This window comes from Eptesicus fuscus, chromosome 3, assembly GCF_027574615.1.
Source record: "Eptesicus fuscus isolate TK198812 chromosome 3, DD_ASM_mEF_20220401, whole genome shotgun sequence".
Lineage (NCBI taxonomy): Eukaryota > Metazoa > Chordata > Mammalia > Chiroptera > Vespertilionidae > Eptesicus > Eptesicus fuscus.
Window position 1 is genome coordinate 33315145 of NC_072475.1, and position 18996 is coordinate 33334140.

An 18996-nucleotide genomic window follows, 5' to 3' on the forward strand; every position below is an offset into this window, starting at 1 on the left:
GACTGGTGCAGCCACTGTGGAAAACAAGGTGGAGTTTGCTCAAAAAATTAAAAGTGGAACTCCCATTTGACCCAGTGATCCCACTTCCAGGAATATATCCTGAGAAATCAGAAACACCAATCAGAAAGGATATATGCACCCCTATGTTCATAGCAACACAATTTACAATAGCTAAGATTTGGAAAAAGCCTAAGTGTCCATCAGCCGATACTCGAGTGGGTTAAAAAACAGCGGTACATCTACACAATGGAATACTATGCTGCTGTAATAAGGAAGTAACTCTTACCATTTGCAACAGCATGGATGAAACTGGAAAGCATTATGCTAAGTGAAGTAAGTCAGTCAGAGAAAGACAAATATCACATGATCTCACTCATTTGTGGAATATAATGAATAACATAAACTGATGAGCAAAAATAGATCCAGAGACAGAGAAATACCAGACAGTCCAACCTCAGAGGAAAGGCAGGGGAGTGTGTGTGAGAGGGTAAGAGATCAACCAAAGGACTTAGATGCAAGCATATTTGCATAACCAATGGACACAGACACGGGGGGCAGTGGGGGCTTGTCCTGGGGGGTGGGAGTGGCCGGGGAGGGGCTGATGGGGCAAAGAAGGCTTATGTAATATTTTAAACAATAAAGAATTTAAATTTAAAAAAATAATGAAACAAAAACAAACAAACAACCCCCCTCAAACACACACACACACACTCACACACACACACACACACACACACACACACACACAGTATTACTTGGAGGCAACTGATACTCAAAGTTCAGCACTGATTTTCTGATGTCATGGGAGAAAAATGGAGTTTCTCTCAAATCACCGCCACTAGTTAGAGAGAATTCCAAGTTGGGTATCATGGGAGACTTAGCCCTTACTGACAATCTCTATATTTCTTGTTCTATAGTAAATATGTAGTAGGATAGAGCAAATAATTTTCCTACTTGAAAGTAATGGTTCATACCAGACACTAATTAAAATGTAGAACTTTCAACAAAAGTTCACAAGGAAAAATTCACCCAGAGTTAACATAACTTTGCTACCATATGCTACCTATAAAACACATCATTAGAGGAATAGTCTGGTGAAATCTACCTTTAGCTAGCTATTAACCTCTACCATATTTTCCCTCTCAGGATTTCTAGGAGAAATGACAATGCTGGACTTGGCACATTAGAAGCAATACCAAAATCTAAAATGTTACAATCTCAAATAAAAAAAATAGTTCCTAAATTACCAAAGGTTTTACAATTTCCTAATGTGTGAGAAATAATGCTCTTGTACAAGAACTTTACTGCTAATAAAGGTTTTTTTGATTTTTATAGATTAGGATTTTTTTTCCTCTAAATGTTATTGCTTAACTACTATCCCATTTCTTGAAAATATAAGCATGCACTTCACTTTACAGACATTTACCGCACACTGTAAGGGATGGCTGCTCAGGTCAGCCCGGCACCACTAAAGAATGGTAATTGGGTTCTAATACAAGTTTATAACCCAACACAAATTAAAAGGGAAAGTTTTCTTCTACTCTGCAGAAATTTACCGGAATTATATAGAAAAAAGTGTATTTGCCCCAAAGGAACTTTTCAAACATGTTTTGAATTTAAAACCACTGTACTCCTAAGAAAAACACCAACAACTCACTAGGAACTTGGGGTGAAATAATATACATGGAAATATACAGAAAAAGTAAATGTTAATGGCTCTTAAAATATAGGAAAAAATGCTCAACTTACTCAATAATAAGAGAAATGAAAATTTGTCTTATGCTCTGATTTTCTTTAATGTATTATCTTGGAAAAGATAAACAACTTTGATAATACACTGTTTTGGTGAGAGTGAAAGAAACACTGGCTGATGGGTTGGTAGCTTGGTAATGTCTATTTAAGTTTGAAACGTGTAAAACTCTTAGAATTTGATTTAAGGAAAGGCCTGCATTCTTGCAAAATGACATGTATACAAGGTACTGATTACAGCACAATTCTTAAGAAGAAAATACTGAAAAAATATACCCCCAAATGTTCATCAATGGAGAATATATCTTTAATATAGTGGAATACTAAGCAATAAAAAAACCAGGAGAAATATGATAAACACTGCTACAGAATAACCCTTAAGATGTATTTTGATATAAAAAAATCAAGTTACAGAAAGAATATTATATACTGACACATTGCTTATATTTATCAACTTTAAGATAAACAACGGTTGCCCATTTAGAAGGAAACCAGGTGGCTGCAGGATTGGGGTGGAAAGGAGACTTTTACTGCATACAATTTTTTACCTCTTGAATTTTGAACTGTGTGAACATATTACCTATACAAAACTAAGCGATACATTTAAAATATGTAAAACAAAAGCAGTGAGTGGCACAGAACAGCTCCCACTTGTGATAGTCAACGCTGTGCGTGGGTGAGCTGACAAGTGAGCTGAGGATTCCACTGAGCGTGTTACTGTCATCAGGGCGCTCTTAAGTAGAGGTCAAAAACCCATCACAGCCACCTACACCTCCCTCTAGCTTCAGCTACGTCTCTTGGCATTCGTGTTCCTTTCTTCATATTCCTCCTTTGACAGCCTAAATTAACAAGTGGTGGTGGCAGCAACTGTGTGATGCCTTAAATGGACATCCCCATGTGGAAGCTCGTGTTCTCTGGACGCCCCCTCGGAGAACTCTGCCTAAATCCATCACTTAGCAGTTGGGACCTGCTTTAGAATGCACCCTCAGTGTTCATGACACTACGGTGGAGGGAAATGTACAATAACTCAGTTTTAAAGTATCTGTGAAAAAAAAAAACTCTCTGTGGGAGCCAGAAATGCTGAGCAGGCCCCTGAGTGCCAGCGCTAGCTTCCTGTGCTCTGCGATGACATATGTTCCCAGTGTTGGAGGGCATAATATTTTACTTACTTCTTTTGTTTCAGTGGCTATTTGATTGCTGTTCCCATAACCCATACAAATGGTAGGACATTCCTTTTATTCCTAATTTGAGATTAGGATCAGGCTTGGGCTCCTTTCAACTATCCCTGGCATCTTCATTTTGTCTGCTGCTGAGTGAACGTTTAGTTATAAAGTGATTAAAATAAAAACAAAAGAATTAACTGGTGTGAAGTGACCGGCTTTTGACATTTACACATTATTAGGGCTCTGGCAAGTGAGAATAATTGTTATTTCTTTAATTTTCATTTTTCACCATTTTGCTTGATATATAAAAACGCTTATTTGTTGTGTTTAAAACTTTGCATGGCTGCCGAAACCGGTTTGGCTCAGTGGATAGAGCTTCGGTCTGCGGACTGAAGGGTCCCAGGTTCGATTCCGGTCAAGGGCATGTACCTTGGTTGCGGGCACATCCCCGGTAGGGGGTGTGCAGGAGGCAGTTGGTCGATGTTTCTCTCTCATCGATGTTTCTAGCTCTCTGTCCCTCTCCTTTCCTCTCTGTAAAAAGTCAATAAAATATATTAAAAAAAAAACAAAAAACAAAAAAAAACTTTGCATGGCAACAAATAATTATCACCCTTATCTAAAAGCTGGCTCTGGGAAACACCCCAAATAGAGTGTCCCAAAGGCACAGAGAACACACATACACAGGGTGGTAACAAAGCCACTGAGAATTATTATTTATCAATATTTTAAATTAATTTTTAAACACTCAAAGTAAATTAGGCTGATGTTTCTTTCATTAAAAAGATGTGATTACCACTATATGTATTGATATGTTTCCTCCTGGCTAGTCATAAACAATTATTCAGTAATATTTCAAATATTAAAAACAAGAGGAAAATCCAATAAATATAAATGAACATGCCAAAATATACAAACAACTTCGCTGACTAACTTTAGAGGTGTATTCTAAAATCAATTTATCATTGTACCAGTTTACTTAATTGTAACAACCTGTGCTGTTTTTTTGATTAGTGCTGTACATACATAGGAAAAAAGGGCGCAGTGACAAAAAAAAAGGAAATTATTTTTTGCTGCGTATGGAAACCTCTTTCATCTTTTCCCCCTTCAGACTAAGGCTTGCTGAGCTTTCCAAGAAGCCGGAGCACAGGTGGATGACATATGACCTTGACCTGGGCTAGACTACGGACCCGTCAGGATGGAGGAGAGGATAAGTGATACTTGCCATCCCAAGCATCTTTTAACCTTTCTTTGAACAAGACATTCCCAAAATTTCATTGCTATTGTGCTCTGTGGTTTCCCCTCTGAAATCTGCCCTCCACAGCTTCCACTATCATGCATGATCCCTCCCATTGTAAACCGATCACCACATTTAGTTAATCAAGAGGTTGAATACTCTCTCCGCATTCTTCAATTTAAGCTCACTCTCCAAGAAGCCCAGGTTCCTTATAGCCTCTGTCACAGGGAGGTTTTTGTCCTTCCTGTCCCTTAGCACGTTATTGCAGAACACTGTGTCATCTAGCTATTCTACCCTAACTGTGTCATTTACCAGACCTCTGAGATTTCCCCACATTCACTAAACGTTGACACCTAGACATTGGTCTTCTTTGCTCTTTGCCCCAGGATTGTCCTGAGTGACTTCAGTTATCCACTGGAGGACTCAGCAGTCATCCACTAGCATCCTGGCCTCTCACTTTTTTTTTTTTTTTAACCCTGTAACTCATCAATTTCTTATGATTTAGCGACCACATCTCATGGAATTTAACATCTCAAATCTTATACTCCAGTACTACTTCTTGACCAAACCTAGCCTTTCAGCTCATTCACTTCCTTATACTCAGTCTAATAGACTTTAGTCCCTGAAGCGCCATGTCCTCTCATCTGATGGCTCTCTTCTGTCCTTTCCTACCCAGCCCAGACCCACAGTCCACCATTATAACCACTCTTTCTACATTAAAGACAGTGTAGAATGTGCCCCAAAATGTATACACACACTTTGATTAAGTATAAAGGCAGTGTTTATTAACAGTTTTCAGCTATTAAAGTGTCTATACATTTTTTGGGGACACCCTGTAGTTTTGCCCTCTTATCCTTCTCATTAAAACCTCAAGTTGACTCATTCAAAACTTTTGGATTCTCAGAGACACATTGTAGAAAATCATATAACTTTGCAGCTTGTTACTGTCATAGATTCCTGGTCCCTCTCCTTAGAGAGGCCCCAAATGCTCTGCTTTAATCCTATTTAGTCCTTGTCTAATTTGTCTCTGTTGTCTGTCCAGTCTTTGGTTTCAAGTCTCAAATTTCTAAATTGCTTCCAACTCAATTAAAAATTCTAAGCTAAGGATTCTCTCAACTTACCCTCTACCCATAAAAGGTCTCCCTGCCTTGATATGCATCTCCCGAGCAAACTGCAGCTCCCGAGCCCCATGAGGCTCTTTGGCCCCTTGAGATTTTAGCAAAGGCCAGCTTAGGAGTACCCTAATTAAGTTAATAACAATGTACCTAACTATATAGTTTAAGTTTAAAAAATTTGGCTCTCAAGAGAAATTTCAATCCTTGTACTGTTGATATTTGGCTCTGTTGATTAATGAGTTTGCCGACCACTGTCTCAGATAATTAGTGACTTTGAGCATGTTTTCATATGTCTCTTGGCCTTCCCTCTGTCTTCTTTCGAAAATATCTATTTAGGTCCATTGCCCATTTTTTGATTGGGTTGTTTATCTTCCTTTTGTTAAGTTGTATGAGTTCCCTGTAAATGTTGGAGATTAAACCTTATCGGTGATAACAATGGCAAATATGTTCTCCCATGCAGTGGGCTTTCTTGTTGTTTTGTTGATGATTTCTTTTGCTGTGCAAAAGCCTTTTATTTGATGTAGTTCCATTTGTTTATTTTCTCTTTAGTTTCCATTGCCATAGGAGGGGTATTGGTGAAGAAATTGCTTCAGCATATGTCTGAGATTTTGCTGCCTGTGGATTCCTCTCAAAACGACAATGCAGTACCATCTCACACCTGTCAGAATGGCTATCATCAACAAATCAACAAACGACAACTGCTGTCGAGGATGCAGAGAAAAAAGGAACACTCGTGCACTGCTGGTGGGAATGCAGACTGGTGCAGCCACTGTGGAGAACAGTATGGAGTTTCCTCAAAAAACTAAAATGGAACTCTCATTTGACCCAGTGATACCACTTCTAGGAATATATCCCAAGAAACTAGAAACACCAATCAGAAAGGAAGGATATATGCACTTCTATGTTCATAGCGGCACAATTCACCATAGCTAAGATTTGGAACCAGCCTAAGTGCCCATCAGCAGATGAGTGGATTAAAAACCTGTGGTACATCTACACAATGGAATACTACGCTGCGGTAAAAAAGAAGGAACTCTTACCATTTGCAACAGCATGCATGGAACTGGAGAGCATTATGCTAAGCGAAATAAGTCAGTCAGAGAAAGATAAATATCACATGATCTCACTCATTTATGGAATATAATGAACAACATAAACTGATGAACAAAAACAGATCCAGAGACAGAGAAGCATCAATCAGACCGTCAAATCTCGAGGGAAGATAGGGGAGGGTAGGGGTAAGTGGGAGAGATCAACCAAAGGACTTGTATGCATGCTTATAAGCCTAACCAATGGACAGACAACAGGGGGGTGAGGGCATGAGTGTGTGGGGGGTAAGGGGCAATGGCAGAATAAGGACACATATGTAATACCTTAATCAATAAAGAAATTTTGAAAATAATAAATAAATAAAAGTAGGATGATAAAAAAAGAAGAAGAAAAAAGTCTCCCTGCCTATCTCAGTGGATCAGGTTTCCATATGTTCAATCTAACCCTTTCCTTCTATCTTTAGACCCTGATATTTTCATCCTTCCCTGGAGATCTCACACTGCCAATCACTGTTTCATTACTTTTATTCTCTCTCTCTCTATGGGCATTTCCAATATAATCACGTCCAGTGTACATATTCTTTTAAAAAGTGAAAATAAGCCCATCACTCTACATTCTAATTTTCCTCTTCTTTTCAAAGTAAATATTTTGAACACTGTGCCCACGTCTTCCCTTTCTTTTTTAAAAGACATTTTTATTAATCTGAGAGAGAGAGAGAGAGAGAGAGAGAGAGAGAGAGAGAGAGAGAGAGAGAGAACACTTTGTTGTTCCTCTTATTTATGCATTCATTGATTGCATCGAACCTGCAACCTTGGCATATTGGGACCATGTTCTAACCAACTGAGCTACCCAGCCAGGGTCCCACTTCTCTTTCCAATTTCACTTCTGCTTCTGGCTTTCTTGATATTTTTAATAGCTTTAGAATGTTTAGATATTAGTTCTCTTAATTCTCTTTGAAAAGGCATATGTGGGATAATACCAGTTGTAGGCGATTTTAAAAGAGAAGGAAGTGATGAGCATCTTCTATGCTAGCAGTTCTCAACTGTTATCTGCTCGATAAAATGACCTAGAAACTTAAAAATACCAGTGCCCCAGGCATGGTCATTGTCTAAACCCCAGACAATTGTATCAGACTCTTTGAGAGAGAATTTGGGCTTCCATACTAGTAAAATTTAATACTTCCCCTATTAGTGGTTGGCAAACTCATTAGTCAACAGAGCCAAATATCAACAGTACAAACGACTGAAATTTCTTTTGAGAACCAAATTTTTTAAACTTAAACTTCTTCTAACGCCACTTCTTCAAAATAGACTCGCCCAGGCTGTGGTATTTTGTGGAAGAGCCACAGTCAAGGGGCCAAAGAGCCGCATGTGGCTCGCAAGCCGCAGTTTGCCGACCACGGCCCTAGGTGACTGTAATTATGTCAGGAATCCATGAGTTTCACAAAATGTAATTCTTTAATTTGTACAGTGATACAAATTATAGTATATAGTCTTATTTCTTGAAAATTCTTCTACTCACCCTTCTCCCACACTTTACCTCTACGGGCAACTCAGTGCCTGCCTTGTGACCTTCAGTTGCCCCCTTTTTCCACTCTTCCCTGACTTTTGATTCTCCCACATCCAATCCCACAACTCCTCCTCCCCCATGTTATGTGTGCTGAGCACACATAAGAATTATTGCTTTTATTTTTATTTTTTTTTTGCTGTGTCAATCAATGCATGCTCATGTGCAGGACAGGGAGAGGGCTTAACGGGAGTCAGATGAGTCAGGTCCCAGTCATTTGGATAGAAAGCCTCAATAGTAACAAGGGCCCATCAAATTGAGTAATCACCTTAGACATTCTTCCCATTTCCCATCTCTTTTTAATAATACTCAGCCTAAAAAATATTGTTAAATAAATTCCTTTAACCAAAAATCAGCTCTCCTTTGTGTATCTTAAATCTTTTAGATTCCATGGGGGTCAGGATGATGGTCACTGGAGTTAATGAAATTACAGTGGGATATGTAAGAAGTCATTTTCAATGCCCGCTTTTAAAGGACACATTTCAGAAAAAATATTTTGAGATATAAATGATAACAACACACTAAATTAAAAAAGAAAAAATATGTAACCTGAAAATGCAAATGAAGTCCTGGAACATGGGCAGTGACCCAATTCCTCGTTTCTAATCTCTGACTCCTTGAGGGCAGGGACTGGGTTTTATTTATATCTGGATCCCCTGCATCCAGCTCTCTATCAGGCTGAAACAGCCGGTAAACATTAGTGGTATCAATATACTACTTTCTTATAATGGCAAATCCTGTTTTTCTAGAGATTTGTTTTACCTAGTATTTGATTATATGGATATATCTAATTTTACTATTTCATTTTTTGAGGTTATGAGAGACATCCATTTTGTATTTTTCTGTTATGTAAGCTTGCCAGCATTAAAGCGATCAAGTTTATCATTAAAAACTTATTAGTTATGGTGTCCCTGGATAGAACTAAGATGGCAAAAATCAAGTTAAAATCTGAAATGTTTAATCCTCAACATACCAAGCTCAACAATCAGTTTGTACCTGACAACTAAGACAGAATGAACTATTTCTAGCACAACAATTTGTGCATTAAAATCTTATATTTTTATCAAAAGCACCTAATAGTTCAAAATAGTGTTTGATTTAGATAATTGATAGAGTAGAAAGCAATTCATTATTTTCACCCTTTGCTCGGATTGAATTTCAAGTATCATTAAAAGAAGATAATATATTTTTAATATCAATCAAAGGGGAAAACGGATATGGATTAAAACAATGATGATAAAAAATGAACTGGGAAAAATCCTTGAGAGTGCTAAAGTTTTATTTTAAATAATACTGTACAGAGAAATGGGGTACTTAAGAGGTACAATGACAACTTATACATAGATTTAGAGTTCATCTTGCTTTTCAACAAGCAATCCTTGCTGTTGGGCATTATTCATTATCATTCCTACTTAATGGTGTTCTGAGGGGTTAAGAAAGTTGTTCAAAGTCAAAGGCATGTGAAACACAGATAATCTAATTCAAAATTTGGTGCTCTGTCCAACACAGCTCTGGGCCTGTGTGGCATCCCCAGGGCTGAGTGAGCTAAGTACTATATGGAAGTATTTACTGCTAACTGGCTAGAGGGGCCATGATAGGCATTTTCAAACCTACCAGTGGTGTGACACAAATCCTTGCTACTCAGAGTCATCCCTGGACTAGTAGCAGGGACATATTTTGGGAGATTATTTGGAATGAGGTATCTGATTTCCCATCACAGACCTAACCCATCAGAATCTGCATATTTAACACTATTCCTATGCAATTATTACACACGTTAACGTATGAAAAGCAATAGTGTAAGAATTCTAGATGTGAACTGGCACCTCAATTTAGTCTCAGCCTTGCCACAAACTAGCTGTGGCACTTTAAAGTTCTTGCTTTAAAAACAGACATTTTTAGAGCATCAGTTTCTTTTTCTGGAAAAGGCGGGTAATATCTGTCTTTGAGGGTTACTCTGATGCTTATCTGAATAAAAGGGCCCGGACCCCAGCAGGAGTTAAGAAGCACATACTGAATCCACATGCAAAGCCACAGATGTGTAAAAAGACAGCTCAGGCACTCAGAAAATTTGGTGAGCTCTTGATTTCTTGATCATGTTGCACTAGGAACTATCTGTGTTAGAATCCATTTAAATTAAGCTTTCTGGGATGTCCACATTTTCATGCCCAAGAGATTTGCTACAGAATTATTCTCAGCAGAGCAATTATAGGTGAGGCTGCCCCATAATGAGATATCTTTGCTACTTCATTAAATAAGCCCCCTTGGATGGGCTCCAAAATGGACCTGCCTCATACCAAATTCCATTACCCTGGAAAGTAATCTCATAAGAAGGCTCTGTGCAGGTTCACTCGTCCTGGATACCTAACGTTTACCATAAAGGGAATGTGTTCTAGAACAGTGATTCCCACAAGCTGGTTCTCAGACTGATGCCTTACTGATCTCCAAGGGGAAATAAAAAGTAAAGACAATTTAGTCAACTTTTCATCAAATTAAAATGTGATCTACTTTTTAAAATCCTTCTTTTGGAGAATATGCTCTTTCTATTTTCTTTTTACCTCATTGGTCTTAAATTATTCCATATTTTTATTATGAAATAATGGCGCTAATAGATGGTAACTTTTGTAATGTTCCTACAAATACAACAGCAGTCCCCCGCCTTAATTTAAAAAAAATATATATATATATATCCTTGAAATCCCCAAATTCTAAACCATTGTTATAGGAAAAATTGCCTAAGAGGGAATTATTTCCTCAGAAATTAGTGAGAGGCATAGAGCATTTTAAATGAGGGACCCAGCTGCAAAGTTTTAATTGGAGGGCAAATCTGTTCCATGTTGGCATATTATAGAGTGCCATGCTCCTCAAACTGCAATGTGCACAGGGACCACTTGGGATCTTGTTATAATGCAGATCCTGATTCTGCAGGTAGGGCCCAGTCCAAAATTCTGTTTTTCCAACAAAGTCACACTTAGAGTGGTGGCACAGGCATAGTGGTTCAGCTGGGGAGCTCTGCATCACATCACCCTGTTTAGCTCCTGGCTCTACTGCTTCTAGCTGCTGACCCTTGAGAAAGTTCCTTAACTTGTCTCTTCCTTAGTTTTCTCAATAGTAGCACAAGAATAATAATTGTCCCATCTCATAAGCTTGTTGTGAGAATAAAATCTCTCTATATAAAAGCCTAAGTGACCGTTCGACAGGTAGCTATGACGTGCACTGACCATCAGGGGGCAGATGCTCCACACACAGGCATGAAAACATGGAACAGACTGATGAATCTCAGAAGGAAGGGGACACGGGGGTGGGTGGGAAGAGATTAACCAAATATCTTATACGCATATTAGAGGCCCAGTGCATGGATTTGTGCACTGGTGGGGTCCCTCAGCCTGGCCTGCAGGCATCAGGCTGATCCCCCAAGGGGTCCCAAATTGCCAGAGGGTGCAGGCCAGGCTGAGGGACCCCAATAGTGCACGAATCTGTGCACCAGGCCTCTAGTGGAATAATAAATGTAAACATTCCCAGAATGTAAAATATAGTGACATCTGACCTGTATAAAGAGCTCCATAAATGTGAGTTATTACTCTCATTTCACAGATCAGTGACTAAAGCACCAAAATATATTTTTTTTAAAAGATTAACACTTTAAGCCAACGGGTTCCTATGTGATGAAATCAGAATTGAAAGTTCCACTTGGTGAAGGGTAAGCTGGCTCAATAGGATTGTTTGAAGCTGTGGATTTTGAAGGGTGTGTATATTAGTAGATCTAATTCTAATTCAAAAGGTAGAAGCCTCTTAATTACTAAGATCCTATGAGTAAGATTGAAATGATGATATTGTTTAGGTTGCATGTCACAAACTTAGAAGAACCTTTTATAATGAGTGTTTTTCCTATAAGAGACAAGAAAAACCCGATTAGTACATTCTCACACCTTCAAGTTTTCTTATAGGTCTTTATTAATAACTAGAGGCCCAGCGCACATGTTCGATTCCGCTTGCCTCAGCTGGTTGCCCCACCCATTGCCGCTTGTAGCTCGAGCTCCACCCTCCACTGCTCCTAGCTTTCCCCCGCTAGTAGCTCACACTCTGCCCTGCCCAACTCAAGAGCCGCTTCTTGTTTGGTCATGACGGCATGATGACCACGGGCCTTTTATAATATAGATTTTTCTTCTTCCTACGAAAGGGAAGCTATATTGTTTATTAATTAGTTTTTTTCCTACTTTTTTACTAACAGCTAAGCAATATATTGAAAGTAGTGTGTATTGCATACGACGCAAATACAACCACACGGGGCCAGTGTCTTCTATATTTCCTTATAGAGAGCTCCTACTATTTTTATAGTGGGTGAATTTATATACTTCTCCTCTAAAACATTACAGGGAATAGCATCTAGGCATGAAAATTTAATTTAATATGAATTTGTGTTTTTACCTTCAGCTTATATCTTCTGCCCTGCTAGTGTGACTCCTGATGTGAATACAAACACAAGAGCAAATGACTGATTTTAATAAAACTTAACAAAGTTTGATGAGTTGGTCATAGAGCTCAGGATTAATATTATCTACATAACTTCTTCAACTTTATATAGTAAAAAGAAAACATTGCAAAATAAGTTTCATTAAGCACATTTAATAAATGCCTCCTGTGTTCTGAAATCCCAAAAGACTAAAGTTGACTGCATTTTGGAAGTTGTTGTCTTCTCAATCATTGCATACCATTTTATCATAATCATTATAAAATATATAATAAAAATGAGTTAATACTTTGTCAAGAGCACAGGGAAACTAACACATAAGCATAATATTCCTAAAGGGATTACTAGATGCACTGAAAACTATCATGTCAATTAATAAATATTTACAAATGTCCAGGGCCTTTCCCACTTTTTACTTTTCTGTTTCTGTGTAGTCCTACCAGCTGTCTTTATAAGACCCATTTGGCAAACATTTGTATGTTTTGCAATGCTTTGCAAGTGACAAGCATTGTAATGGAAACTTGCTAGTTATCTCTCAGTATTATCTGTTTTACCCTCTTCCTCAATAATAGGACCTGGATATTAGGAGCATCTGGAATAAAAACAATATTTTTCATTCTCTCTTGTAGATTTGGGTGGCCACATGCTTCAATTTGGGTCAATGAAACCAAAAAAGGAAATGGTGTGTGCAACTCGTGTTAAGTGTGCTAACAGAGACACAATGTGCCTCCGTCCTTCCTTTTTCCCCTTCTGATTGGCTAGACCAGTGATGGGCAACCTTTTGAGCTTGGTGTGTCAAACTTCGCCAAAAAACTGAGCATAACTCGGGTAGTGTGTCACTTTGAGGAAAAAAATTATTTCACAAATGTTTCATCCTCAGGAGCAGCAAATGTTTCATCCTCGGCATGCGGCCGCCTCAGTGGCCGCGTGTCATCAGAAATGGCTACGCGTGTCAGTGCTGACACGCGTGTCATAGGTTCGCCATCACTGGGCTAGACTGTGGATGCGATGACAACAATAGGGGCTGCCAGTTTGGGTCATGAGGTCAAAGCCACATCTTAAAGAATATAATCTGAGACCCTGATGATCTCACCATACCTGCTCTTCTCTACCTACATTTATGTAAAAGAAAAATAAACTTCTCTCTTGCTTTAGACACTGTTATTTTGGACTTTCTGTCACTTTCAGCCAAACCTAATCCTAACTTACACACAAATAAATAGTAATTGATGCACCTATCTTTCAGGTATGATTCTTATCATTATGCCTTTGTCTTTGTCACCCCTCCTATTTTACTCAAAGCCATGCTAGGACCAAAGGAAAAGAGAGAGATGATTAATTGATACCCGAGAACACTCAGTATTGAAGAAGTTTAATTTAGAAGTTAAAATCAGGAGAAGAAAGGGTTAAAGAAGTTAAAAATTGTTTCTATTCCTGGTAGCTTTAGCTTATTAAGAGACATTCTAGGTAAGATTTCCAAGTTAACTCCCAAGATAATGAGACAAAAGCTAGACCAGATGTCTAAGCTAAGCTTTGGTCTCAAAATAATTACCTTTGTTAATTATCAGTAATTAGTGTCAGCATCCAATACTTCCCTAAAACTTTTAGGGGGGATGTGGAGGGTGGGCAGAGAGAGAGAGAGAGAGAGAAAGATGAGTGGTGGGGGTAGAGAATGACTGTATCCTAAGAAAGAGTCAGAATATAAGCATTTTCTAGTACAATTACGTTTTGAGATCATTAAAATCTGATTCAAATGTTACAATTTTGAACACCAGGTTTTACGGAAAAACTGGATATTTTCTTCCAGTTAATGCAGATAGCTTTTCTGTCTACCTCGGCTTAATTGGAAGTTTATATCCTTTCTTATTTATGCCTCTCTTTTTTCATCAACAAAATGATTATTTATATCTATAAAATTGCACCTTTAACTATGCCCTCTGTTCACCCGACAAAAAATATTTCAGCTGAAAATGGCCCTAGCAGAAGTGCCCAAGGGTCTTTCTGAAGTCTTTCTTTAACATCCTTTTCTCAGCCAGAGGCTACTGGTCTTTAGGTCGGAGGCTCTCAGTGCTGTGTGGATAGCTTGATTATTTGGGCACTTTTTACATAGTACATCCCTCTTCCCTTCTTTGTGTAGATAACCCCTTGTGGACAGAAATATTTACAGATGCATCTATTTGTACTCCACCTCATCCTTTCATCTCTCTTTGGGCCTCTCTTTTTGCACTTAGAGTTTCTTTTTAAATATTTAGGGGCACCATTATCTGGTACTGTCCATTAATAATTCATTGTAGATGTAGTCACTTTAACCTGCAAGTAAGAGTGGATATACTTTACTCTTTAAATCTCCATCACAAACATCTCACACTTGACTCCTGACCATGCCCCCTGTCCCATGGTAGATCAGTCTCTATTCCTTCAAGCCACCTCTACTTAACTGTTTCCTGGTTTGTCTCCCTCATCAGACTACTAAAGGAAAGAAACCATGTCTTGCCTCATTTATAACATCTCCAGTGGCCACCAGGCATATATAAATAATGCATTGATATTTTTTGTAGTTAACGAAATATGTAGTTACCCATATTACCAGACCAGTGGGACTTCTAGTTATACACTTTGATCCTTTTATAGAATTAGTGAGTCAAGAGATGAAACAAATTTTCCTACCACTATTTGTGTTTTAGTGGTGATTCTCAAGTTCATTTTAGTCCATGGGCTATTTCTTTATACCAACACTGGAGGGCCGGTGCATGAAATTCGTGCATGGGTAGGGTCCCTAGTGGCTGCTGGCTGGGGCTTCCCTTCCCCCGGCTGCCTGCCACCTCCTCCTCCTGGTGGTCAGTGCAAGTCTAACTCCCGGTCGGTCCAACTCCCGCCCGTGGGGACACTTGGCATATTAGCCTTTTATTATATAGGATACTGACCAACTTTCCTGCCTGCAGAAAGAAAAATAATTATTCACAAAGCTCACTAGGCTAGGAAGGAAAGTGCAGTTTGATGATAAAGTAAAATGGTGTCATTTTGTTTTTAATAAGTATCATATATAAATTATCAGCCCATATTAAAAAATAAAGGTGGCTACATTTAATCATGAAGACTACATCAAAAGGGGACAATTCAAATACTTATTAACTGCCTATGTCTAGAAAATCTATATTCTACCCACCACCGCTATATTAAAACGTTATGGCTTTTATAGGTATAAATTACAAAACCAACTACATTTTTTTTTATATGTTATCATTCACTTCAAGGTTTGTTATCAGAGAAAAAGCATGAGGTATGTCAAGTGCACACAGGCATTTTAATTTGCAGGCATATCTTATTTGCTTTATGTAAACTGGGAAACCACATAATCCTCATGTCATTCAATACTTTCACCCCATGATCACTATTCATTACAGTATGATCAGAGCTGCTCCATGTAATCACACCTGTTCATTTCACAGCCTCCTTTCACCAATCTATCTTTAATCCCATACCTCCAGTGCTGTTCTGAACTGTCCTGCTGCCACGGCGTATTTCTTTTGTCTGTAGCACAAGCTGGCGTCCTTTAATGCTACTTGAAGCCATTTGTCAATCTGAGGCAGAAAGTTGAAATTAGGTCCATGCAAAGGGTCTACTATTTCAGCCTCTTGGCATGTTGGCTGAATCCCAGTGGATGTGAAGGACTCTACAAACTCATAGCTCACATCCTCTTCATCAACATAGACCAGCTTCACCTCCACATCCATGATGCTCTTTAAGGGGATGTGAGGCAGAGGTAGGGTGATCAATGGGCTGTCAAGTTCCATGATCTTTGCCTCCTTCCTTCCAGCTGGCTTTTCTTCACCTTCTGCCTTCCTTTTAAAGGCCAGTTTCTCTAAATCATTGCTTTGTTTTTCTTTGATGCTCTTTGCCATTTTTATTCTGTCGACTGTTGTTTCCACCTGTTTGTCGCCACAGCTTTTCTTAATCTCTTGTGGTATTTCCAGGATGCTGGGTGGGTTTGCTAAAGTGGACATTTTCTTGCTTATGTTTATCGTTGGAACCAGCCGATCAGAATAAACCCTATTTAACGGTATTCTCCAAACTCCCACTGCTTCCTCAATCCATTGATTTCCCCCCTTGAAACTCCTATAGGGGTTAAAAGAAAAAAAAAGAATTAAAACAATATTTTGAAATTCCAATGGTTTAAGACTATAGTCAAATTTATTTAAAATACTGTTTTACTCATAGGTATTTATTCAACATAAAGTAAAACTATATGTACATCATCTGCTGTCTTACTAAGGAAGTGCATGTTTTAATCTCAAAATTCATGAAGCATTTGTTGAAAACACATTTAGACAATGTCTTAAAAAATACTCACTTATAGCTGAACAACATTGAATGAACATGTTTATGGGGTACCCAAACTCACTAAATAGGAAAACCTTATACATAGCCACTGAGGACAAAAAAGACAAAAAAAATCTCGATATTAATTTCCTGAGAAAGGCAGGTGGTCTAGAACTCATTATAAAATATACTGCTAACCTTTATAATAGACTTGGGAGTTTAAAGAAACCACAGCTGCTTCCTCTGAAAAGCTTTCAGAAATGTTGTAAGCACAATGTTTCTTCAATTTGCTTCTTCTATTAGAAAGGAAAATCTCAAGTTTAAACCACTTTAAAGGTAACTATTATTCAGACCTCACTTGAAAGCAGAAGAATATGACCTTCAACCTCTCATTAATGTGGAGCCGCATATTCATCTTGATTCTGCTGTATTAATATTTTGTAGCAATGACTTCAATACTGTATATTATATGAAGACAAAGCATTTTCATAAATCACTAATGTTCAAAAATATAATAAGCAACAGCCTTTTGATGCAAAGGTTTCTGCACACTATCTCTAGATTGGTTTAAAAATATAAAAGTCCTAAGACCTGATTATATAGTATGGTTGGTTCCTATTTTTAAAGACTTTTTCATCTATCATATTCTGTCCTGGAAACTACACTGTAGGAGAAACAGGAAGAAGGAACACATTTTTCGAAGAAACTAAGGGATAGAGAGGTTAAGTTGCTTATTCAAGTCATGTTGTTGATCACTAGCAGAATCTGGATTGCTATTTCCTCCCTGGAACTTGCCCTCACTACCTCCTAGCCTGGGAGTACTTCCTTCCTCCATAGAACTGGAGAGCTAATAGCAGACTTACATCAGAACACAAACAGAAGAGAAAATGCAAGAAAGAAGGGTTGAGTATAAGATAACAATGAGAAAAGAGCTAATATTCTTGCTTCTTTTCACCTACCACAAGGACAGTGCCTGACATCAAAGTCTTAAGTAGCTTTTCAAGATTGATGATTATATTAATATTGCTGATTATTTTTGTTTGCTTGAAAAACAGCAGTTTGCTTATAGAAATCATTTAAAATGCACTGAATTTTGACCCAGTGATTTTTTTGGTTTCTTTTTATTTTTCAATTACAATTGACATTCAGTATTATGTTTCAGGTGTTAGTGTTTAGACATTTATGTAACTTACAAAGTGATCTACCCCAATGAGTTTTGGCTCATCTGGCCCTATACAGATATTACAATATTATTGACTATATTCTCTATGCTGTACTTTGTATTCCCATGAATATTTTATAACTAACAATTTGCTTTTCTTAATCCATTAACCTTCCACTCAGCCTCCCAACCCCCCTTCCATCTAAAAACAATCATTTTGTTTTTTTGTATATATAAGTCTGTTTATTTTTTGTTTTGTTTTTTTGTTTGTAGATTCCACATATAATTGTCCTTTTCTGCCAGGGAAACAAGTGATAAAATAAACAAATGGGACTGCATCAAACTAAGAGATGTTTGCACAACAAAGGAAACCATCAACAAAATGAAAAGACAACTTACTAAATGGGAGAAGATATTTGCTAATGTTACATCAAATAAGGGGTTAATATCTAGAATTCATACAACTTAATACCAAAAAAGCAAACAATCCAATTAAAAATGAGGAGAGGACCTAAATAGATATTTCTCTAAACAGGATATACATATGAAAAGGTGCTCAACATAACTAATCATCAGAGAAAATAAAAATTAAAGCTGCAATCAGAAATCACCTCACACCTGTCAGAATTGCTATCATCATTAAGTCAACAAACAAAGTGTTGGCAAGAATGTGAAGAAAAGTGAACCCTCGTGTACTGTTGGTGGGATTGTAAGTTGATGCAGACATTATGGAAAACAGTATGGAGGTTCCTCAAAAAATTAGAAACAGAATTACCTTACCACCCAGCAATCCCAATTCAGGGTATTTATTGAAGAAATCCAAAACATTAATTCAAAAATATATTTGCATCCTTATGTTCACTGCAGCACTATTTACAATAGCTAAGCTACGGAAGCAATCTAAGTGTCCATCAATAAATGATTGGATAAAGAAGACGTGCTACTATATACATTGGAATATTACTGAGTTATAAAAAAGAATGAAATATTACCATTTGTGACAAGATTAACAGATCTAGAGGGTACTCTGCTAAGTAAAACAAGTCATACCCAGCAATTCATTTTTTTTGAGGATGCACAGCCCCAATTCCATGCAGGGGATAGGAGAAGGGCCCCAGGAAAAATAGTTCAGTCTCTAAAGTTTCAGGGGTGGGTCTGCACTTGAC

The 18996-nt window shown here is 37.9% G+C and overlaps 1 protein-coding gene across 1 annotated transcript in view; it reads right to left on the reverse strand.

Annotated features, from left to right (window-relative positions):
* Positions 1–18996, reverse strand: part of SPATA16 (spermatogenesis associated 16) — a 232619-nt gene that overhangs the window by 191072 nt on the left and 22551 nt on the right. Inside the window, exon 2 of the mRNA XM_054712997.1 lies at positions 15831–16464. Coding sequence (XP_054568972.1) covers positions 15831–16464 — 634 coding nt within the window. The remainder of the gene's footprint in view (positions 1–15830; positions 16465–18996) is intronic.